The sequence below is a fragment of the Pleurodeles waltl genome, chromosome 5 (genome assembly GCF_031143425.1).
Source record: "Pleurodeles waltl isolate 20211129_DDA chromosome 5, aPleWal1.hap1.20221129, whole genome shotgun sequence".
NCBI classification, from domain to species: Eukaryota; Metazoa; Chordata; class Amphibia; order Caudata; family Salamandridae; genus Pleurodeles; species Pleurodeles waltl.
This window is the reverse complement of record NC_090444.1, coordinates 1,806,295,656-1,806,315,132: the sequence shown is the minus strand read 5'-3', so window position 1 is coordinate 1,806,315,132 and position 19,477 is coordinate 1,806,295,656. Positions and strand designations below refer to the sequence as shown.

The window sequence follows — 19,477 nt, the reverse complement described above, 5'->3', positions numbered from 1 at the left end:
TGGCAAGTACATGCAGCCACTGACAGGACAAAAATGATTATCCAACAAAATCAGTTATGCAGTGGTACTCCAAAGCAAGAGCATCCCTCTACTTGCCCATTCTCCACCTCACCAGTGTATCACAAACTGGGTTTTTTCCAATAGAAACTTATATTATATTTTTATGATGTGTATAGGTTTAGCATATCCTGTGAATGGATGGTCTGGTGGGTGCCGTGAAGAAGCAAGTGCAGGGGACATCAGAACCAGAATCACCCAAAGGTTAATGTTCTTTAATCTTCATTCAGTCCCCACCTCCCACCATTGGGCTCTAACTACTTCTTCTCAACTTGTTGGAACCTTGATTTAAACCACAGTCAGACGTGGAGACATGATATGCTGCAAAGGTATCAAGTAAGTAGTCTGGTTAGAATCTGATGACAGAAAACAGCATTTTCTAGTCTTCGAGGTTGCATCCGAGGAGCAATGGTTACAAACAACAGGTATGTTTAGGCTCACTTCACTGCCATACAAATGTGTCTGCAGTTGATATGTCTTTGAAAGGAAATATGGTTGCTTTTGCTCTCGTGGCATAAGCATCACATATCCAAAATTCCATGAATGTCAGAACATTTGGATATATAGAATTCATGGTAAGGAAGGATTATACTGCTTTATTACAAGGAGTAATAACACAATAGCTCTAAAAAAGATCTGACGTTTTTAAGGGGCTTGTACTGGAGAAATCAGTTTGTACAAAGTTTATTCACCAAAAAGCAACATGAGAAAGGGATGAATACAGGCAAAACTGTTCCTTGGTGGAGATGAAACTGTCAGAACTTTAGTAATGTTGTTTAGTAAAGAAGGCGCTATGCGAAGGACCACCTTGTCTCTGTGAGAGATGGTACGTGCTACTTTGGATGACAATCTTCAATCTGACAATCCTTACATTGGAAGTAATTGCTACTAAAAGGTCTGACTTCCAGGTAAGGTTGTTCACAAAAAATGATTAGCACATAAAGCTTCATCTGGAGTAACGCAAAGCCCCGCGGAGGAGCCTGTAGTAGAACACTGATTCAGCTTTCCATCATGAAAAGAAAAATACAGCTTGCGCAGTGGTGTCCAGAGCGCAAAAGGAGAGCACAGCAGTGTCTGAAGTGGTGGGGTGAGAATGAGAACTGCAACTTAAAGAAAGGAGTTGTCTGATGAGAGTAGGAGGCCCAAGAACCAAATCTTGTGAGGCCAAATTGAGGCAATACGTTTCATCTCAGAGCTATTGGGCCTTACTCTTGACACATCCCATTAACTGGGGCAATGTGAGGGAGGCACACAGAAACATCTCTGGCTAGTGTAATGGGAAATCACTGTATGGAGGCTCTTTCCCTAATTCCAAATGGAAAGGAACCCCTTGACATGCTCTGTGTGGTGGAAAGATTTATCCTAGCAAAACACACAGGTCTGAATTGAGAGAGTTCTTTATTTTGTGGTATAGCCACTATCCATTAAAGGATGAGAAGGTATTCTTTTTATCTTCTTCCATACTCTTCTTCCCCTCAAGATGGGATACAACAGGGGATATGTTATGAACTTAGCCCCAAATATGAACAGCAAAATGACAAATTAAATGGAACTGTGTGCCTCCTTGTTTTGTAATATAAAAAAAGAGCACTTGCTTTTGAAATGATTGTATTGTTCATGCACACTCAAGCAACTTTCCTTATAGAAAAGGAATAGCAAATCACAAAAGTGGGCTTTGGCTCCAGAGCGTTGATGTGGCATTTCGCGTCACTGGAGGTCCAGGACCATGTATCTGGTGATGTAGCCAGCTGGAAGTTACAATTACTCTGTCATGATTGATATTTGCAACAGAAACCTGTAAAGAACATCCATTTCTAACAATATGTCAATAAACATTTTAGGCTACGCTGCTAATAACCTTGTTTAGAAATAAGGGAAGCATGCCACAATAGTGAATATATCAGAATGCCACTACCATTATATCGTCAAGATAAGTATGTGTAGGTAAGAACGGTTTTAGTAATCTTAACTCCACACCTTTGCATCTTGGAACCAATTACATTGTTGAAAATGAATAAATCTTTCAATGAATATATCCAGTCTCACAACTGCAGTGCTTCCAAAATAGTTGCATTTTTCAATTTTTAAGGATTTCATCCACAGCAAATATTGTAACCTTCTGAGGTTCATGACTAGCCTGGTGCCATCAGGTGTCCAGGAAACTTTGAGGGGCCAGGAATTAAAACAAACCCTTGAGCCTCTGAAGAAAGAGCCTTATGTTAGTAGTTTTATTATTGGCGAATCAGTCCAGGAGACCTGCTTGAATGAACAGCCCTGGCGCCCCTTCAGAGGGCTAGATAAGGACAAAAACCCTGGAACATCTATCACCCTGTCAAACTCTCCATCAGACAGGGAATGTACAGAAGACAGTACTCCCAGTTAGTAAACCATTTAGAGGCCGCAGACTACTAGTGTGCATGATTGATAACATCAGCCAGGGCCATTAGATCTGTTGTCCAAGGTTAATGGATCATACTGGATTTGTCTGTGGCCTTCAACAATATTGACGATGAGGACTGCTCTGCCATTCACAGATTGGATTAAATACTTTACAACAGGTTGCACCCAGATAGTCGACATGGGTTCTCATGTGTTACCGAAAGGTCATCCAAGAACTCACAAACTGTGGTTTTTTGCGTCCCTCCCGTCAGTGATTCTGATTCACTCTTGGGCATGTTTACCCTCCAGAATATTATGTTGCTTTCTTCAGAATGATTCATTTTTTGATTCATTTTTTCTCCTGAAAGCAATTGGTTTCTCAATGACTGATTGGAGTATTCTCTATAACAATGCTTTCTTTATTTCTAACTCTGAATTATTTTATGTTTTCTTTGTAGAGCGATGTCAATCCTAACTGTAATTTATTTTCTCTCGTGACAATTTTTAAGGTTCTTTCCTTACACTGGTTTGGCATTTCACCTTACCATGGAGAGGCTTTGCTCGCCCATGACAGTTTTTACAATTCTTTTCTTGTCTGATAGTGGTTTGGTTTCTCATCTTGGAGTTTTGGTGTCTCCTGAGAGTAGCTCCACCGACGCATCAAGATCGCAAAAAATGCCACACTCCGTGAACGCATCAACACTTCCCCGCAAAACACTAGAGAACTCTTCACGGTAATCAACAAATTCACCAATCACCCCTCCGAAGCCACCAACATCCCCCATCGCAGACCTCTGCAACAAATTGGCCACTTTTTTCCACCGTAAGATTAAGGACATTTATGAAGGTTTCCTCCCACAGAATCCAGACAGCATCAGAACCTACGACCAACCCAGCCCCCCAGAACCCATCCAAACCATCAGCTGGTTCACTCTCACCAAAGAAGAGACTGAAAGCATCATGAACAGCAATCACTCCAGAGCTCCCACAGACCCCGGTCCTCACCACATCTACAACAGACCCGGTGCATCCATCGCCCTGAACTCAGAAATACGCTGAACTGCTCTATCAGCACAGCCACCTTCCCCGAAGATTGGAAACACGACAAAGTCCGCCCCTCCTGAAGAAACCCACGGCCAACCCATCAGAGCTAAAGATTTTCCGGCCCATCTCGCTACTACCCTACCTGGTCAAAGTACTGGAAAAAGCCATCAACTCACAGTTGCGACAATTCATCAAACACAACATCTCTCTGGATACCTCTCAGTCTGGCTTCCGCAGCAACCACAGCACGGAGACAGCTCTTCTTGCAGCCACCGATGACATCTGACCGCGGCCACACCACAGCACTCATACTTCTTGAACTCTCAGCAGCCTTCGACCTGATCTCCCACAACACCTTATGCACCAGACCCCATTACGCAGGAATCCGCGGAAAAGCCCTACAATGGATTCCATCCTTCCTCCCCGAAAGAAGACAGACAATCAGGCTCCACCCTTCATATCCAAACCGATAGAAGTCAGCTGCAGAGTCCCTCAGGGATCTTCCCGTAGCCCAACGCTCTTCAACATCTACGTGGCCCCGCTTGAACCATCATCAGAGGCCATAGAATGAACATCGTGTCATACACCGATGACACACAACTCATCATATCCCTCACTGAAGCCCCAGACAAAGCTAAGAGGAACTTTCACACCAGAATGGAAGCCGTCGCTGCCTGGATGAGGGAGAGCTGCCTCAAGTTCAACTCACACAAGACTGAGCTCATCATGTTCGGAAACTCTACTTCAGCCTGAGGCAACTCCCGGTGGCCCTCATCGCTCAGCGCCCCTCCTACTCCGACTGACCATGCCCGCAACCTAGGAATTATCCTCGACTCTTCCCTATCAATGACCCGACTGGTAAACGCAGTCACCTGTTCCTGCTGGCACACCCTCCGTCAACTCCACAAAGTCTTCAAATGGATCCTGGTCGACTGCCGCAAGACAGTCACCCACGCCTTAGTCATAAGAAAGTTTGACTACGGCAACGCACTCTACGCCGGCACCACAACAAAGAACATCAGGAAACTACAACTCATCCAAAACGCTGCCCCCAGACTTGTCTTGAACCTCTCCTGCCAGGAACATATCTCCCAACACCTGAGGAGCCTCTATTGGCTCCCAGTGAAGAAGCAAATCAACTTCAAACTACTCACCCATACCTACAAGGCCCTTCACAACATCGGACCGGCCTACCTGAATCATCGCATCTCTTTCCATAGCCCCGACAGACCCTTCTGCTCCGCCCAGCGGGCGCTAGCCACCATCCCATGCAACCAGAAAACCACCACTGGAGGAAGATCTTTCGCTTACCTTGCAGCTAAGAGCTGGAACAATCTGCCCACGCATGTCAGACAAAGCCCATCATTCACCGTCTTCAGGAAGAACCTCAAGACATGGCTCTTCGAATGAGGCCCGGACCCACCTCCAGCGCCTTGAGACCCTCACGGGTGAGTAGTTTGCTTTATGAAAAACTGACTGATTGATTGATTGAAAGCTCTGTTCCTTCCTGCCACTGCTCAGTTTTCCTTCCCAATAACACTGTCTTTGCTTCTGACAGCTCTTTATTTCCTTTACTGGCTGATTATTTTGTTCTCTTAGCAGTAGATCTGTGTCTTCTCAACTATGGTTTAATCTCTTTAGCTCCAGTCGGTCTCTCCTGGTAGTTTTCAGGCAGATTCATACACACTATCAGAACAATGCCTACTGGAAAATGTTATTTTCTCTCAAGGTGCTTTGCAGCACATATTATATCCTCTAGCATCCTACATGCCCCAGGTATTCAGTGGAAACCTGAGAACAATGCTTCCCAAACATTTTGTCCATTCCAACTGTTCCACAGGGATAAACTCAGACATTACTCTTTACTAAGAGCAGTTCTTCTCATTACCCCCATGTTTTACCAAAATATATTTTGCCAAGATTCAGCAGAGCAAAATAACTTTAAAAAGTTCTCTGAAATGCTACAGAAAAAGTATCAATGAATCACTTCTGGTTCACATCAATCAGCTATTCAGTATTTCATCTGGTGCCAACAGGAATCATGCAAGGACTGAACTGCAAGAGTCGCTCACCTGCTTGTGGCCCGGGTGGCACGAATGGTGGTCAGCCCGGTGAGGGTCTCGGAGAAGTGGGTGTAGATGGGAGACAAGGTGATGCTGCAAAGCCGTTTCAGCTCCCGCGAGGTGTGCCGGTAGTACTGCTGGATATAGAAGTAGAGGACCGCCAATGGCACTAGGACCAGTATGATCCATGGTAGCCCATAGCTTATCATCACTACCATACCCATCAGGCTAAATAAAAAAGTCAGAAAATAGCTGAGGATTAAGGGGAGGTCGTCATCAGCGCAGTATAAGTCGGATGAGAAACGGTTAATAATTCGTCCCATCGGAGTAGTGTTAAAGAAGGTCACAGTCGCCTAGCAACAAGAAAGAGAAACATTACAGTGAAACATTTGACTTTGATCTACACTTAGAGAACAACACATTCATAGAATCCATCTTCTACAAGAAGAGGCCATTTTGATGGCCCAAAACAATAACCATTTGGTCAGCGTACACCATATATTCTCAAAAAGGAGTTAACTGAGGTCTGAAAATACTTTAATTAAGTTTTGTGAAGATATTAGGGATGACGAACCAAGTTAGGGGTGGTGTCCCAAAAATGTGCATTATGATGGAGCTTAGTTAGCGACCTATCTATGATACGTTTTCTAGACAACAGGAGTCCATATTCTGCCCACTCCCCTCTGGCACTAAGGACTTAGTCAGTGCACCGATCCGCATCAGAATATCAGTTGGGCTGCAGCCAATACACAACCCACCAAGCAATATTAGTCGTAGGATGTGCTTCTGGTAATGATCTGTACCTGAAAAGAGACCGGGCACTAAGTGGAAACACAAATCCTCTTTCAGAACTGAATCACACACTCAAGGAACACCAGGGAACAGAATGTGCATTTTAAAACGTATATTTTATTTTTAAACGCCCAATTAAGTGCACATGACATGAATTGTAACAACACAGAATAGAAACAATACAGCACAGTGAAAATGAACTAATACTGTAAACATTAGGAAATATTATATGATGGTTATTATATTTCTGGCACTAACACCATTGCATGCCACCTCTAAGCACTATACAGTTCTAGCATTTTGGGAAACTAGCCTAATGTGAGTTTCACAGGCAGTGCACACACTATACCTGATTCCGAAAAGCAGAGCTTATTGCTATGCCTGAATGGCACCCCGGCTACTTCTGTGCACTTCTGTGTCTCAAAGAACAGAATGCATCTGTTTGGGCAGCGGGTGAAGGCCACTTTCCACCGCACTGCAACGTTCTAATATGTGGGCGCTGAAGTGGTGCCCACCCAGATCTCCTCTCTAACATCCATCCCATTAGGTTCACTCCTATAATACTTTCAGCAGAGGCCTTTTCAAGACTGTTAGAATGAACACTCAGTAAGTAGTTGTGCAATGCTTTTTCAGCTATTTCAAGTTGTTAAAAGATATTCTTTAAGGAAAGAAATACATAGCATGCACTTTTTAATCTGCTAGAAGCTGTTTGCTGCTAATGGAGAACAGTGATGATGGGCTTCAGCAGAAACACTAAAACAACAAGAATGCATTTGCAAAAGCTTGGTGACCATACTTACGTGTAACAGTCAAAGAACCAAACAACATGCACATGTGAATTTGATGAAATTGCACTTAACATTTCTGGGTATTTGTATTAACACGTTTCATATCAAAATCAAAGGTCCCTGGAGGGAACAAACAGAGTATGTGCAACATTCCCAGATTGATAATAAAGATGCATGTATTGATTGATGTATTGAATACATCCATATGCAGGACTGTATATGAGACTATAGCGCTCATTACGACCCTGGCGGTTGGGAATAAAGTGGCGATAATACCGCCAACAGGCTGGCGGTAACTACCGCCAAATTATGACCATGGACGAAAGATCCCCGAAAGGCAGCCAATTTACCACACTGACCACCAGGGCGGAAACAACAGGCACCACGGCAGTAGCTGCCTACAGCCAGGCGGAAGACAAAGTTTCACCCACCATATCACAACAACACAATCTGCCACCTTTTCCGAGGCGGTACCAACGACATCAAAAGCCTGGAGGAAACTGAGCTCAGAAGTGAAAGGACTCACCTTTGGAGACACAGGGAAGAACCACCCCGCCATGGAGCCCGAACTGCATGTTTTTCCGATGATGTTCTACGTTCTGCTCCACCACGAACACCAACGCCGGCAAAGACGACGACTGTGAGTACAGCCGCCTAGCACACAAGGGAGGGGGGAGGAAAACAACAGTGACACACACACGCACCACACACACCCCACAAACACCATACACACAACCAGATGCATAAGAAAACAAGTTATCTCCTCTTAAATCGGCTGGATAATGCAAGGACAAAAATAATTTACCAAAGTGAATGTAATAAGAACAACACAGTTTAAATAATAATTTAGGCAATGTAACAGATATAATACAAATGTACAGAACAATAGACACAGCCCAGTCCTCATTTAGCGTGGGTCACGTGGCCACAGGCCAAAGTCCAAGGCCCCACTTGTCACCTGCATCAACACATAGAGAACGCTGCAGGCCCATCAGTTGGTAAATAGGCAACATGCCCTGTGCTTGGTCCTGGGCAGTGCAAGGCCACAGACTCTCAGGTGGGTGTCTTCCCCACTGGTTCTGGAGGGGGCAACATGCCCTGTGCTTGGTCCTGGGAAGTGCAAGGCCACAGTCTCTCGGGTGGGTGTCTTCCCCACCGGTTCTGGAGGGGGCAACATGCCCTGTGCTTGGTCCTGGGGAGTGCAAGGCCACAGTCTCTCAGGTGGGTGTCTTGCCCACTGGTTCTGGAGGGGGCAACATACCCTGTGCTGGGTCCTGGGGAGTGCAAGGCCACAGTCTCTCGGGTGGGTGTCTTGCCCACTGGTTCTGGAGGGGGCAACATGCCCTGTGCTTGGTCCTGGGCAGTGCAAGGCCACAGTCTCTCGGGTGGGTGTCTTCCCCACTGGTTTCTGGAGGGGGCAACATGCCCTGTGCTTGGTCCTGAAGAGTGCAAGGCCACATTCTCTCAGGTGGGTGTTTTGCCCACTGGTTCTGGAGGGGGCAACATACCGTGTGCTTGGTCCTGGGGAGTGCAAGGTCACAGTCTCTCAGTGGGTGTCTTGCCCACTGTTTCTGGAGGGGGCAACATGCCCTGTGCTGGGACCTGGGGAGTGCAAGGCCACAGTCTCTCAGGTGGGTGTCTTGCCCACTGGTTCGAGAGGGGGCAACATGCCCTGTGCTTGGTCCTGGGGAGTGCAAGGCCACAGTCTCTCAAGTGGGTGTCTCCCACTCGTTCTGGAGTGGACAGGCCACACAGCAGCCCATGGATGCAGGATTACATGTCATCCACCGGCGGTGATGGCTGCACTGTGTTGGTGGTGGTGGGAGGCTCCTGCACATCCCCTGCTTTACTCTCGGATGGATGCACTGTGGTGGGGCTGCTGGTGGGGAGAGGCTCCTGCACATCCCCTGCACCCTCGGATGGATTCACTGTGGTGGTGGTGCGGGTGGGTGGTGGCTCCTGCACATCCCCTGCGCCCTCAGATGGATGCACTGTGGTGGTGCTGCTGGTGGGGGGAGGCTCCTGCACATCCCCTGCACCCTCGGATTGATGCACAACCATGCTTGGTGGTGGGGGCTCCGTCACAGCTGCTGGCCCAGGCTCCTTGACCCTCTTGCCTGCTGGTGCAGGCTCCCTGCCCTTCCTGCCTGCTGGTGCAGGCTCCTTGGTCTTCCTGCCTGCTGTTGCAGGCTCCTTGCCCTTTCTGGTGGCAGGTGCAGGCTCCTTCCCCTTCAGTACATGTGGCCTGGATTCCTTTTCACCACGTGTGGTTGCGGATGGAACTGGGCCCGTGGACTGTGTGGCTGAAGTGCTTGTCTGGGCTTCTGATACCCTGGCCATACGTGCAGGATGGGGGGAGTGTAGGAAAGTACCATCTTGCCTGGCATGTTACCCCCATTTTTCACTGTATATATGTTGTTTTAGTTGTATGTGTCACTGGGACCCTGGTAACCCAGGGCCCCAGTGCTCATAAGTGTGCCTGAATGTGTTACCTGTGTAGTGACTAACTGTCTCACTGAGGCTCTGCTAATCAGAACCTCAGTGGTTATGCTCTCTCATTTCTTTCCAAATTGTCACTGACAGGCTAGTGACCACTTTTACCAATTTACATTGGCTTACTGGAACACCCTTATAATTCCCTAGTATATGGTACTGAGGTACCCAGGGTATTGGGGTTCCAGGAGATCCCTATGGGCTGCAGCAATTCTTTTGCCACCCATAGGGAGCTCTGACAAATCTTACACAGGCCTGCCACTGCAGCCTGAGTGAAATAACGTCCACGTTATTTCACAGCCATTTTACACTGCACTTAAGTAACTTATAAGTCACCTATATGTCTAACCTTTACCTGGTAAAGGTTAGGTGCAAAGTTACTTAGTGTGAGGGCACCCTGGCACTAGCCAAGGTGCCCCCACATTGTTCAGAGCCAATTCACTGAACTTTGTGAGTGCGGGGACACCATTACACGCGTGCACTACATATAGGTCACTACCTATATGTAGCTTCACCATGGTAACTCCGAATATGGCCATGTAACATGTCTATGATCATGGAATTGCCCCCTCTATGCCATCCTGGCATTGTTGGTACAATTCCATGATCCCAGTGGTCTGTAGCACAGACCCTGGTACTGCCATACTGCCCTTCCTGGGGTTTCTCTGCAGCTGCTGCTGCTGCCAACCCCTCAGACAGGCAGCTGCCCTCCTGGGGTCCAGCCAGGCCTGGCCCAGGATGGCAGAACAAAGAACTTCCTCTGAGAGAGGGTGTGACACCCTCTCCCTTTGGAAAATGGTGTGAAGGCAGGGGAGGAGTAGCCTCCCCCAGCCTCTGGAAATGCTTTGTTGGGCACAGATGTGCCCAATTCTGCATAAGCCAGTCTACACCGGTTCAGGGACCCCTTAGCCCCTGCTCTGGCGCGAAACTGGACAAAGGAAAGGGGAGTGACCACTCCCCTGACCTGCACCTCCCCTGGGAGGTGTCCAGAGCTCCTCCAGTGTGCTCCAGACCTCTGCCATCTTGGAAACAGAGGTGCTGCTGGCACACTGGACTGCTCTGAGTGGCCAGTGCCACCAGGTGACGTCAGAGACTCCTTGTGATAGGCTCCTTCAGGTGTTAGTAGCCTTTCCTCTCTCCTAGGTAGCCAAACCCTCTTTTCTGGCTATTTAGGGTCTCTGTCTCTGGGGAAACTTTAGATAACGAATGCATGAGCTCAGCCGAGTTCCTCTGCATCTCCCTCTTCACCTTCTGATAAGGAATCGACCGCTGACCGCGCTGGAAGCCTGCAAACCTGCAACATAGTAGCAAAGACGACTACTGCAACTCTGTAACGCTGATCCTGCCGCCTTCTCGACTGTTTTCCTGCTTGTGCATGCTGTGGGGGTAGTCTGCCTCCTCTCTGCACCAGAAGCTCCGAAGAAATCTCCCGTGGGTCGACGGAATCTTCCCCCTGCAACCGCAGACGCCAAAAAGCTGCATCTCCGGTCCCTTGGGTCTCCTCTCAGCACGACGAGCGAGGTCCCTCGAATCCAGCGACACCGTCCAAGTGACTCCCACAGTCCAGTGACTCTTCAGCCCGAGTTTGGTGGAGGTAAGTCCTTGCCTCACCTCGCTGGGCTGCATTGCTGGGAACCGCGACTTTGCAAGCTTCCCCGGCCCCTGTGCACTTCCGGCGGAAATCCTGTGTGCACAGCCAAGCCTGGGTCCACGGCACTCTAACCTGCATTGCACGACTTTCTAAGTTGGTCTCCGGCGACGTGGGACTCCTTTGTGCAACTTCGGCGAGCACCGTTTCACGCATCCTCGTAGTGCCTGTTTCTGGCACTTCTCCGGGTGCTACCTGCTTCAGTGAGGGCTCTTTGTCTTGCTCGACGTCCCCTCTCTCTGCAGGTCCAATTTGCGACCTTCTGGTCCCTCCTGGGCCCCAGCAGCGTCCAAAAACGCCAAACGCACGATTTGCGTGTAGCAAGGCTTGTTGGCGTCCATCCGGCGGGAAAACACTTCTGCACGACTCTCCAAGGCGTGGGGGATCCATCCTCCCAAGGGGAAGTCTCTAGCCCTTGTCGTTCCTGCAGTATTCACAGTTCTTCAGCCTAGAAAGAGCTTCTTTGCACCAACCGCTGGCATTTCTTGGGCATCTGCCCACCTCCGAGCTGCTTGTGACTTTTGGACTTGGTCCCCTTGTTCCACAGGTACCCTCAGTCAGGAATCCATCGTTGTTGCATTGCTGATTTGTGTTTTCCTTGCATTTTCCCTCTAACACGACTATTTTGTCCTTAGGGGAACTTTGGTGCACTTTGCACTCACTTTTCAGGGTCTTGGGGAGGGTTATTTTTCTAACTCTCACTATTTTCTGATAGTCCCAGCGACCCTCTACAAGGTCACATAGGTTTGGGGTCCATTCGTGGTTCACATTCCACTTTTGGAGTATATGGTTTGTGTTGCCCCTATCCCTATGTTTCCCCATTGCATCCTATTGTAACTATACATTGTTTGCACTGTTTTCTAAGACTATACTGCATATTTTTGCTATTGTGTATATATATCTTGTGTATATTTCCTATCCTCTCACTGAGGGTACACTCTAAGATACTTTGGCATATTGTCATAAAAATAAAGTACCTTTATTTTTAGTATAACTGTGTATTGTGTTTTCTTATGATATTGTGCATATGACACTAGGTGGTACTGTAGTAGCTTCACACGTCTCCTAGTTCAGCCTGAGCTGCTCTGCTAAGCTACCATTATCTATCAGCCTAAGCTGCTAGACACCCTATACACTAATAAGGGATAACTGGGCCTGGTGCAAGGTGCAAGTACCCCTTGGTACTCACTACAAGCCAGTCCAGCCTCCTACAGGGAGGGGTAGGAAAGAGGTCAATGGTGGATAGGAACAGTTTTTTAGGGACATTGGGGTGGGAAGAAGGAATGGGAGTGGAGGATGAGGGAGTGGTTGTTGGAGGCGTCTGTCTGCTGGATTTGGGTGCAGATACATAGACTGTATGTTGGTGTGAGTTGGATGGCGGCTAGGTGTCTGAGTGCTTGTGTTTGTGTACTTTATGAAGGGGGGGACAGAGACAGTTGGAGAGGACACAGGGGACGTGTGCATGGATGTTGTGGAGGTGTCTGCCAGTGAGGTGTGTGTTCTGCTTGGTGTGGTGATGATGCTGGTAGTGGATGATGATGTAGTGCATGCAGGTGTGAGTGTGGACATAACTAGGTGGGAGGTGGAGGAGGAGGAGGAAGAGGGGGAGACAGTGGAAATAGTGGATGTTGTTGTGTCTGCAACTGGATGGTGTTTGTGTGCGTGCCTGTGGGATGAAGTTTGGTGCTTGTGTTTGCCTGTGACACTCTTGGGTGTTGTCTTGTGTGAATGCTCGTCTGTATGTGTGCCTGGGATGGGTTGGGGTTGAGGAGACTGGGACTGGGAGCGGAAGTTGGAGAGGGGACGGTAGAAACAGGGACAATGGCTGCCATCAGAGAGGAGGCCACAGCCTGGATCGATCTCTGTTGGGCCGCCAATCCAGTGTGAATGCCCTCCAGGAATGTATTAGTTTGTTGCATCTGGGCTGCCAGCCCTTGAATGGGATTCACAATGGTTGACTGCCCTACAGAGATGGATCTCAGGAGGTCAATAGCCTTGTAACTCAGGGCAGCAGGGCTCACTGGGGCAGGGCCTGAGGTGCCTGGGGCGAAGGAAATGCCCACCCTCCTGGGAGAGTGGGCACAGGCAACTCAATGAGGGATTGCTGTGAGGGCGGTGCTGATAAGGGGGGGGCGGCTATACCTGTAGCTGGGGTGGTCACAGAAGTGTCCGCCACCACCAGGGAGCTTCCATCGGAGGAGGTATCTGTGTCTGAAGTGTCCCCTCCTGTCTCCTCCGAGGTGCTCCCCTCTCCCTCTGTCCCACGGGTGCCGTCAGCGTCGGTGGACTCTGTCTCCTGGGTCCTGTGGGATGCAGCTCCCTCCGTCACCGATGTCTCTGCTCCTCCGCCAGATGATGCTAATGCACATAAGGACAGAATGATGAAAGAAGAAGGGGGGAGAGAGACAAAGGATGGCGTACCGTTGGCATACACAGCACCCTCACACACGGGGAACAGGCCTACGCACTATGCATTGTACCATCACTGATATTGCTAGCCCCCAAGGGATAAGGAGGGGCACACACCGCCAACTGCAGCACACCTGGGACCCACGTAGCCCTGGCCAGTAGTGGATGCCTATGAGCTAAGTGCCAGGATTATCCCTTCAGAACCCTAGCCACCAGGGGACCTACGCTGCAATGTCAGGCCTGGCCTAGGGGCGCCCACTGACACACATTCACCACCAGGCTACCACCCTACCATGCGTAAGTTTTAATGATGGGCACTGTACTCACCCCCTTGTGGCTGCTGTGATGCCCTCAAGCACCCATCCAGCTCTTGATAAGCCACCACCAGTATGCGGGCCACCAGGGGGGGTCAGGGTTCGACGGGCACCCCTTCCTCGTTGGGAGGCCATCCCCAGCTGGGCCTCCGCCGACTTTCGTGCCCAGCGTCTCAGCTCCTCCCACCGTTTGCGACAGTGGGTGCTCTGCCTGCCATAGACCCCCAGGGTCCGCACCTCCTTGGCGATGTCACGCCATGTACCCTTCTTTTGATGGGCGCTGACCTGCAGAGACAATACACACAGGAAAATACCATTAGACAACAAGTCCAGCCTGTTATACATATGGCCCTCCACACCGTTTCCATCACCATTGGCACACACATAGCCCAGCACACAACCTGTACGCTGCCAAGAGGACATCCACCCACCCCCCTTACACAAGGCCTTCACACATACCACTCCATGCATTCCTGCCACATGCATCGTGCCCACAGTGTACTTACCTATTGGTCTGGAGGCCCATACAGCAGTCCATACTGGGGTAGGACCCCATCCACCAGTCTCTCCAACTCTTCCGAAGTGAAGGCTGGGGCCCTTTCCCCAGTCTCACGGGCCATGGTAGCTTCCAGGCACAGGTCACAGCAGCACATGCAGTGTAGGTCCTCTCCAATGGATGGCCAGGTAGCAAGGGAGGAATATGTAAGAAAATGGCGGTCACGTCCGCAGTGGTGCATGGCATCACCGCTGGCGTAGATCACCATTGGCCACTGGAACCCTACAGGGCCCAATGTTAACCAATGAGGAGTTGCACAGCGGTTCCCGACCACCTCCTGAAACGGCGCACAACATCATTGGAATTACCTCACTTCCACCTATCCCTCCACACAGAACAGACGGATGCCATTTCGAGGGGAGGGGGGAAGAGGGGTGCAAGCCTCTGGAATAATGCTGCGTCACAAGAGGTGTTAGCACATACTGGACAAATCACACTGACCCATTACATGCTTGCAGAATGCAAACTACTGTTGTAGCTCCATTGTTCAGGTTGTGACCGGCTCCTTACTCTTGTGTCCCTTAGATTTCTACCGCTGCGGATGAATAGGAGATGGAGACACACCCCGTGTACAGACCCCTGATGGACGTGGCAACACTGGAGGACAGGCACATTATCCTCACCTATAGACTGGACAGGGCCACAATCACAGAGCTGTGTGCCCAATTGGAGCCTGACCTGATATCTGATATCCGTCAGCCCACTGGGATCCCCCCTCTTGTGCAAGTGCTATCAGTACTCCATTTCCTGGCAACTGGTTCTTTCCAAGTGACAGTGGGCTTGGCAGCAGGAATGTCACAGCCAATGTTCTCAAACGTGCTGACAAGAGTGTTGTCTGCCCTGATAAAACACATGTGCAGCTACATTGTTTTCCCCCAGGATGAGGATTTGGCCACAGTGAATGCCGAGTTTTATGCAATCGGACATATCCCCAACATAATTGGGGCGATGGTACATATATTGCATTTGTCCCCCACCCCCCGGCAGAATGAACAGGTGCACAAAAGGAAAACATTTGCTATATGACATTGCAAACTACAATTCTCACAGTTCTGAAAACCTGGAGGCCCTATCGTGACTGGAGACCAAGGCATGATGACTCTGCAGCTGTGGACTACTATAATTCCATCTAAAACTCTATAAGAGGCTCCTGCAGAGATCATTATGGGCCAGATGTACAAAGCTTTTTTCTGTGCACAAATGGCCCGATTCACAGAATCGGGCCGTTTACGCACAGAAAAAAGCAATGTGGTATGTACTAATGCTATTTTGCGATTCAGTAATCTATTTACGGAATCACAAAATAGTTTGGGAGCCGCAATTAGGAAGGGGCATGTCAATGGCGTCCCTTCCTAACTGCTAATCGCAGTTGTATGTATGATTCTTTTGTGATCGTGAATGTGGTCACAAAAATATTGCAGTTAACACCAATTTCGAACTGGTGCTAACCCATTCACAAAGGGGGGTGGAAACATTTTTTCAGCACAGTCAGTGATCCCACGGACGACTGCCTACTCTGAAAAAATTAAACTGAAATGTTTCTTTTTTATTTTTGAAATGCATCCCGATTTCCTTTTTAAAAAACTGCTTTATTTAAAAAGCAGTCAGAGGCATGGTGGTCTGATATGAGTGCAGCCAAATGGGTTGCAATTTGTAACCTGCCTCATGAATTAATAATGAGGCAGGTCCCTTGCGACCCATTTGGGAATCGCTGACAGTGAGCAGCCCCCGGGCCCCTTCAGAGTGCCAGGTAAGGACACTGTTGTTCATCAGGTTTTGCAACTCGCTAATCGTGAGTCTCTAAGACTCGCAATTTGCGAGTTGTAAAACCTGACATTTGTACATGTGCACCTTAGTGTGCTACTCGTCCACCATAATCATAAAGTTAGAGATGAACAGTCCAGAGGCTAACTGTTCCCATGTGGTAAACTCCTGACTACTGTGTGATTTGTTGTAACTGATTTAGTAATCAGTAACAGTGTAGTCTTTATAGTTTGTTTGGGTGAATGTTTATGAGTGAAGTGAGTCAAGGCAAGGCAGTGCAGATATATAAATATATTACAGCTGTTAACATGTATGGCTCTAATATGGGTGATCCTGAGTTTTTCTTGTCACTCCGGGGGCAGGTCTGCGGTTTTCCCCTTAGACATTGTAGGAAAGTGCCCCTTCTGGTCACGGTAACCCCCAATTTGTGCCACTGGTAATGATGTTTTTCGAGTGAGGTACACTGGGTCCCTGCTAACGAGGCCCCAGTATCAGTGCTCCTTCCCTAAAAAAAAGGTAAAATGGTCTAATTGGGTTACAATTGGCACAGACTTTAGCACCCCTATAAGTCCCTAGAAAATGGTACTCCTGGTACCTAGGCCATAGGTACTAAGGGAATGTCCGTAAGGCCTACAGCATGTATTATGCCACCCTAAAGGACCCCCATACAAATTGCATACAGACTGCCATTGCAGGCTGCATGACATGGTGCAAACCATGTGTGAAAACACTACATGGCACACTCACTGTATGCCATGCCCAAGTCAATACATATATTATATATGCAAGTCACCCATACAGCAGGCCTTATAGACTTAAGGCAGGGTGCATTATAATACATGTGAGGGAATTGCAGCATGAACAAATATGCCTCTTTGCTGTCTAGTTCGATTACTAGATGGTACAAGTGAACAGGGAAGCCATCTTAGGTATATATACTGGGCACTGGTCATTACGAGTTCCCCAGCTACATGATGGCTTTACTGAACCCTATGGTGTTTGGTATCAAACATCTCATCTTAATAAATCCATACTGATGCCAGTATTGGATTTATTATAACATGCACACAGAGGGCACCTTAGAGGTGCCCCCTAAAACCTACTAGTCTTTTAGTGTGCTGGCTGACTGGTCTCCACCAGCCTACAACCACAGACAAGTTTCTGGCCCGCTGTAGGTGAGAGCCAGAGCTCTCTGAGGCCAAGAAACAATGCCTGCTCCGGAGAAGGTACTATCACCTCCTCCTGCAGGGTGGCTAGTAAATCTGCATCCTAACGTCAGAGGTTTCAAAACCTCTTGTTGCAATGGAAGATAGATCCTTGGTAGGCAGGTAAGGTAGGGTTTATGATGAAGTTTATTTGAAGAATAAAGTCTTAGTTACAGGTTAAAGGTGTTATATCAATGCTATATCAATGCCCCACTAGGAGCTGCATCCTGCTGCTCAACCCACTCTCTAAACATGATTTCTCCAGCACACCTAAAACTTTAACCTGTAACTGAGACTTTATACTTCAAATAAATGTCATCATATAACCTATGTTGCTTGCCTAACGGGGATCTATCTTTGATTGTAACAACTCTGCTGCCTTTGAAATGCGACTCCGGCTTCCTGCAGGCCTGGAGAATGCCATCCTCTGCCCTGATGTCCATTTGGCACCAGGTTAAACAGGAAATTAGCTATGTAGTAGGCGTGTTGCCCCTCCAGGCTATTCACACCCTACAGTGGGCTACCTGACGTGCTGAAGGGTTTCACCAGCCTAATTTTGGTGACATTAGGAACGTTGGGTCAGGAAAAGGCCCACTCCCCAAAGGAAGTAGTCAACTAGGGGGTGTAGTCACCCAAAGGATACATAGCCCATTGGCAACTACCCTACACTCCACTTAATGCGCCTAAATTCGGTATTTAGATGGCTCCAGCAACTTTGATTTGCCTGACTACAACAAGAAAAAGGACAAAAAGGTGATGAAGACACAAGAACTGTGAACTAGCTGTGGACTTGGCACCAAACCCTGCCTGCTCCTGTCTTGACAATTGCAAAGACCCAGCTTGTCCAGCTACTGTGCATCCTCCCAAAGTCTTGGAGGCCTGCCAGCACTTTGCCAACCAGCCAGCATCTCCCTTGAAGTGGAGGCGCCTCTTTTCTGCACCAGCAGGCATTAGCCACAACTACCCGGTCCCCGTTTTGCTGACCATCGGGTCCACTGAGGATCAACTCACCAGGAAGAGGATCCCGAGTGTCCAGGAGGTCAGCCCCATCAACACATCCAGGCCAGGGGTACCAGAGTTCTTGCAGCAGCCAAGGATTGTTAAGTGGCCAGCCCAGACACCAACACTGCCAAGGCAGACCTACCAATGTGGAATGCCAGCATCACAGAGGCCATCATCGAGAGTGGCCCTTCTGTCCTATTTTGTCCCCATCTCCAGGTCTCACTAAAAACTGAGAGCTTCCAACACAAGCGACCCGCTGCACAAAACATCTCTGCACCCGAGCCCCACAGCCCAAGTCTGAGCCTACGACAGTGCAACCTTGCTCCAGATACCCTCAAGATCTGAACCCCCCCCTTTTGGGCGCTGCCTGACAGGTCCCCCAGTCCCCACTTGCAGCCTTTTGTTTACAGGTACTTTTCCCCATTGACTTCAGCGAGTAGCAATCAAGGCTACCACCAGTGGAAGCACCCCGGGCACACCAGGACTAGATAAACCTGAACTTTTGGTGCTTTCTCCGACCTTGGCCCCTACTAACTTTAAGTCCAGAACAAAAGTCCTATAAGTCATTTTCAAGTGACCCTATGCAGTGCTTGTTTCTCCCTTAGGATAACATTACTGTGTTCGAGGCTCATGCCTCAAATCTGACAGTTATGTTTTCTGTATTTTTAAATATTGCTAACTTGAAAAGTACTTCCCTGATCCCGAAGATCTTGGTGTATAAATTAATATCAAAATCTATGTTATTTATCTAAATTGATCTTGAGTTTCTTCTTGAGTGTGTGCCTCATTTATTGACTCTGTGTCTACAACAAATGCTCAACACTATCCTCTGATAAGCCTAAAGTGCTCGCTCACACTACCACAAACAGAGCATTTGGGATTATTCATTTAAACCCTGTAAGACAATAAGGGTTGTCTGGACTACCTGCATGGTGTACCCCTACATTTGGTACACTACATAGA

The 19,477-nt window shown here is 48.4% G+C and overlaps 1 protein-coding gene across 3 annotated transcripts in view; it reads right to left on the bottom strand.

The window, feature by feature from the left end:
- LOC138296822 (ATP-binding cassette sub-family C member 10-like) overlaps nucleotides 1–19,477 on the bottom strand; it is a 296,467-nt gene that overhangs the window by 60,396 nt on the left and 216,594 nt on the right. For all 3 annotated transcript variants that reach the window (XM_069236277.1, XM_069236279.1, XM_069236278.1), the window contains exon 15: nucleotides 5,553–5,896. In XM_069236277.1, the coding sequence (XP_069092378.1) occupies nucleotides 5,553–5,896 (344 nt within the window). The remainder of the gene's footprint in view (nucleotides 1–5,552; nucleotides 5,897–19,477) is intronic.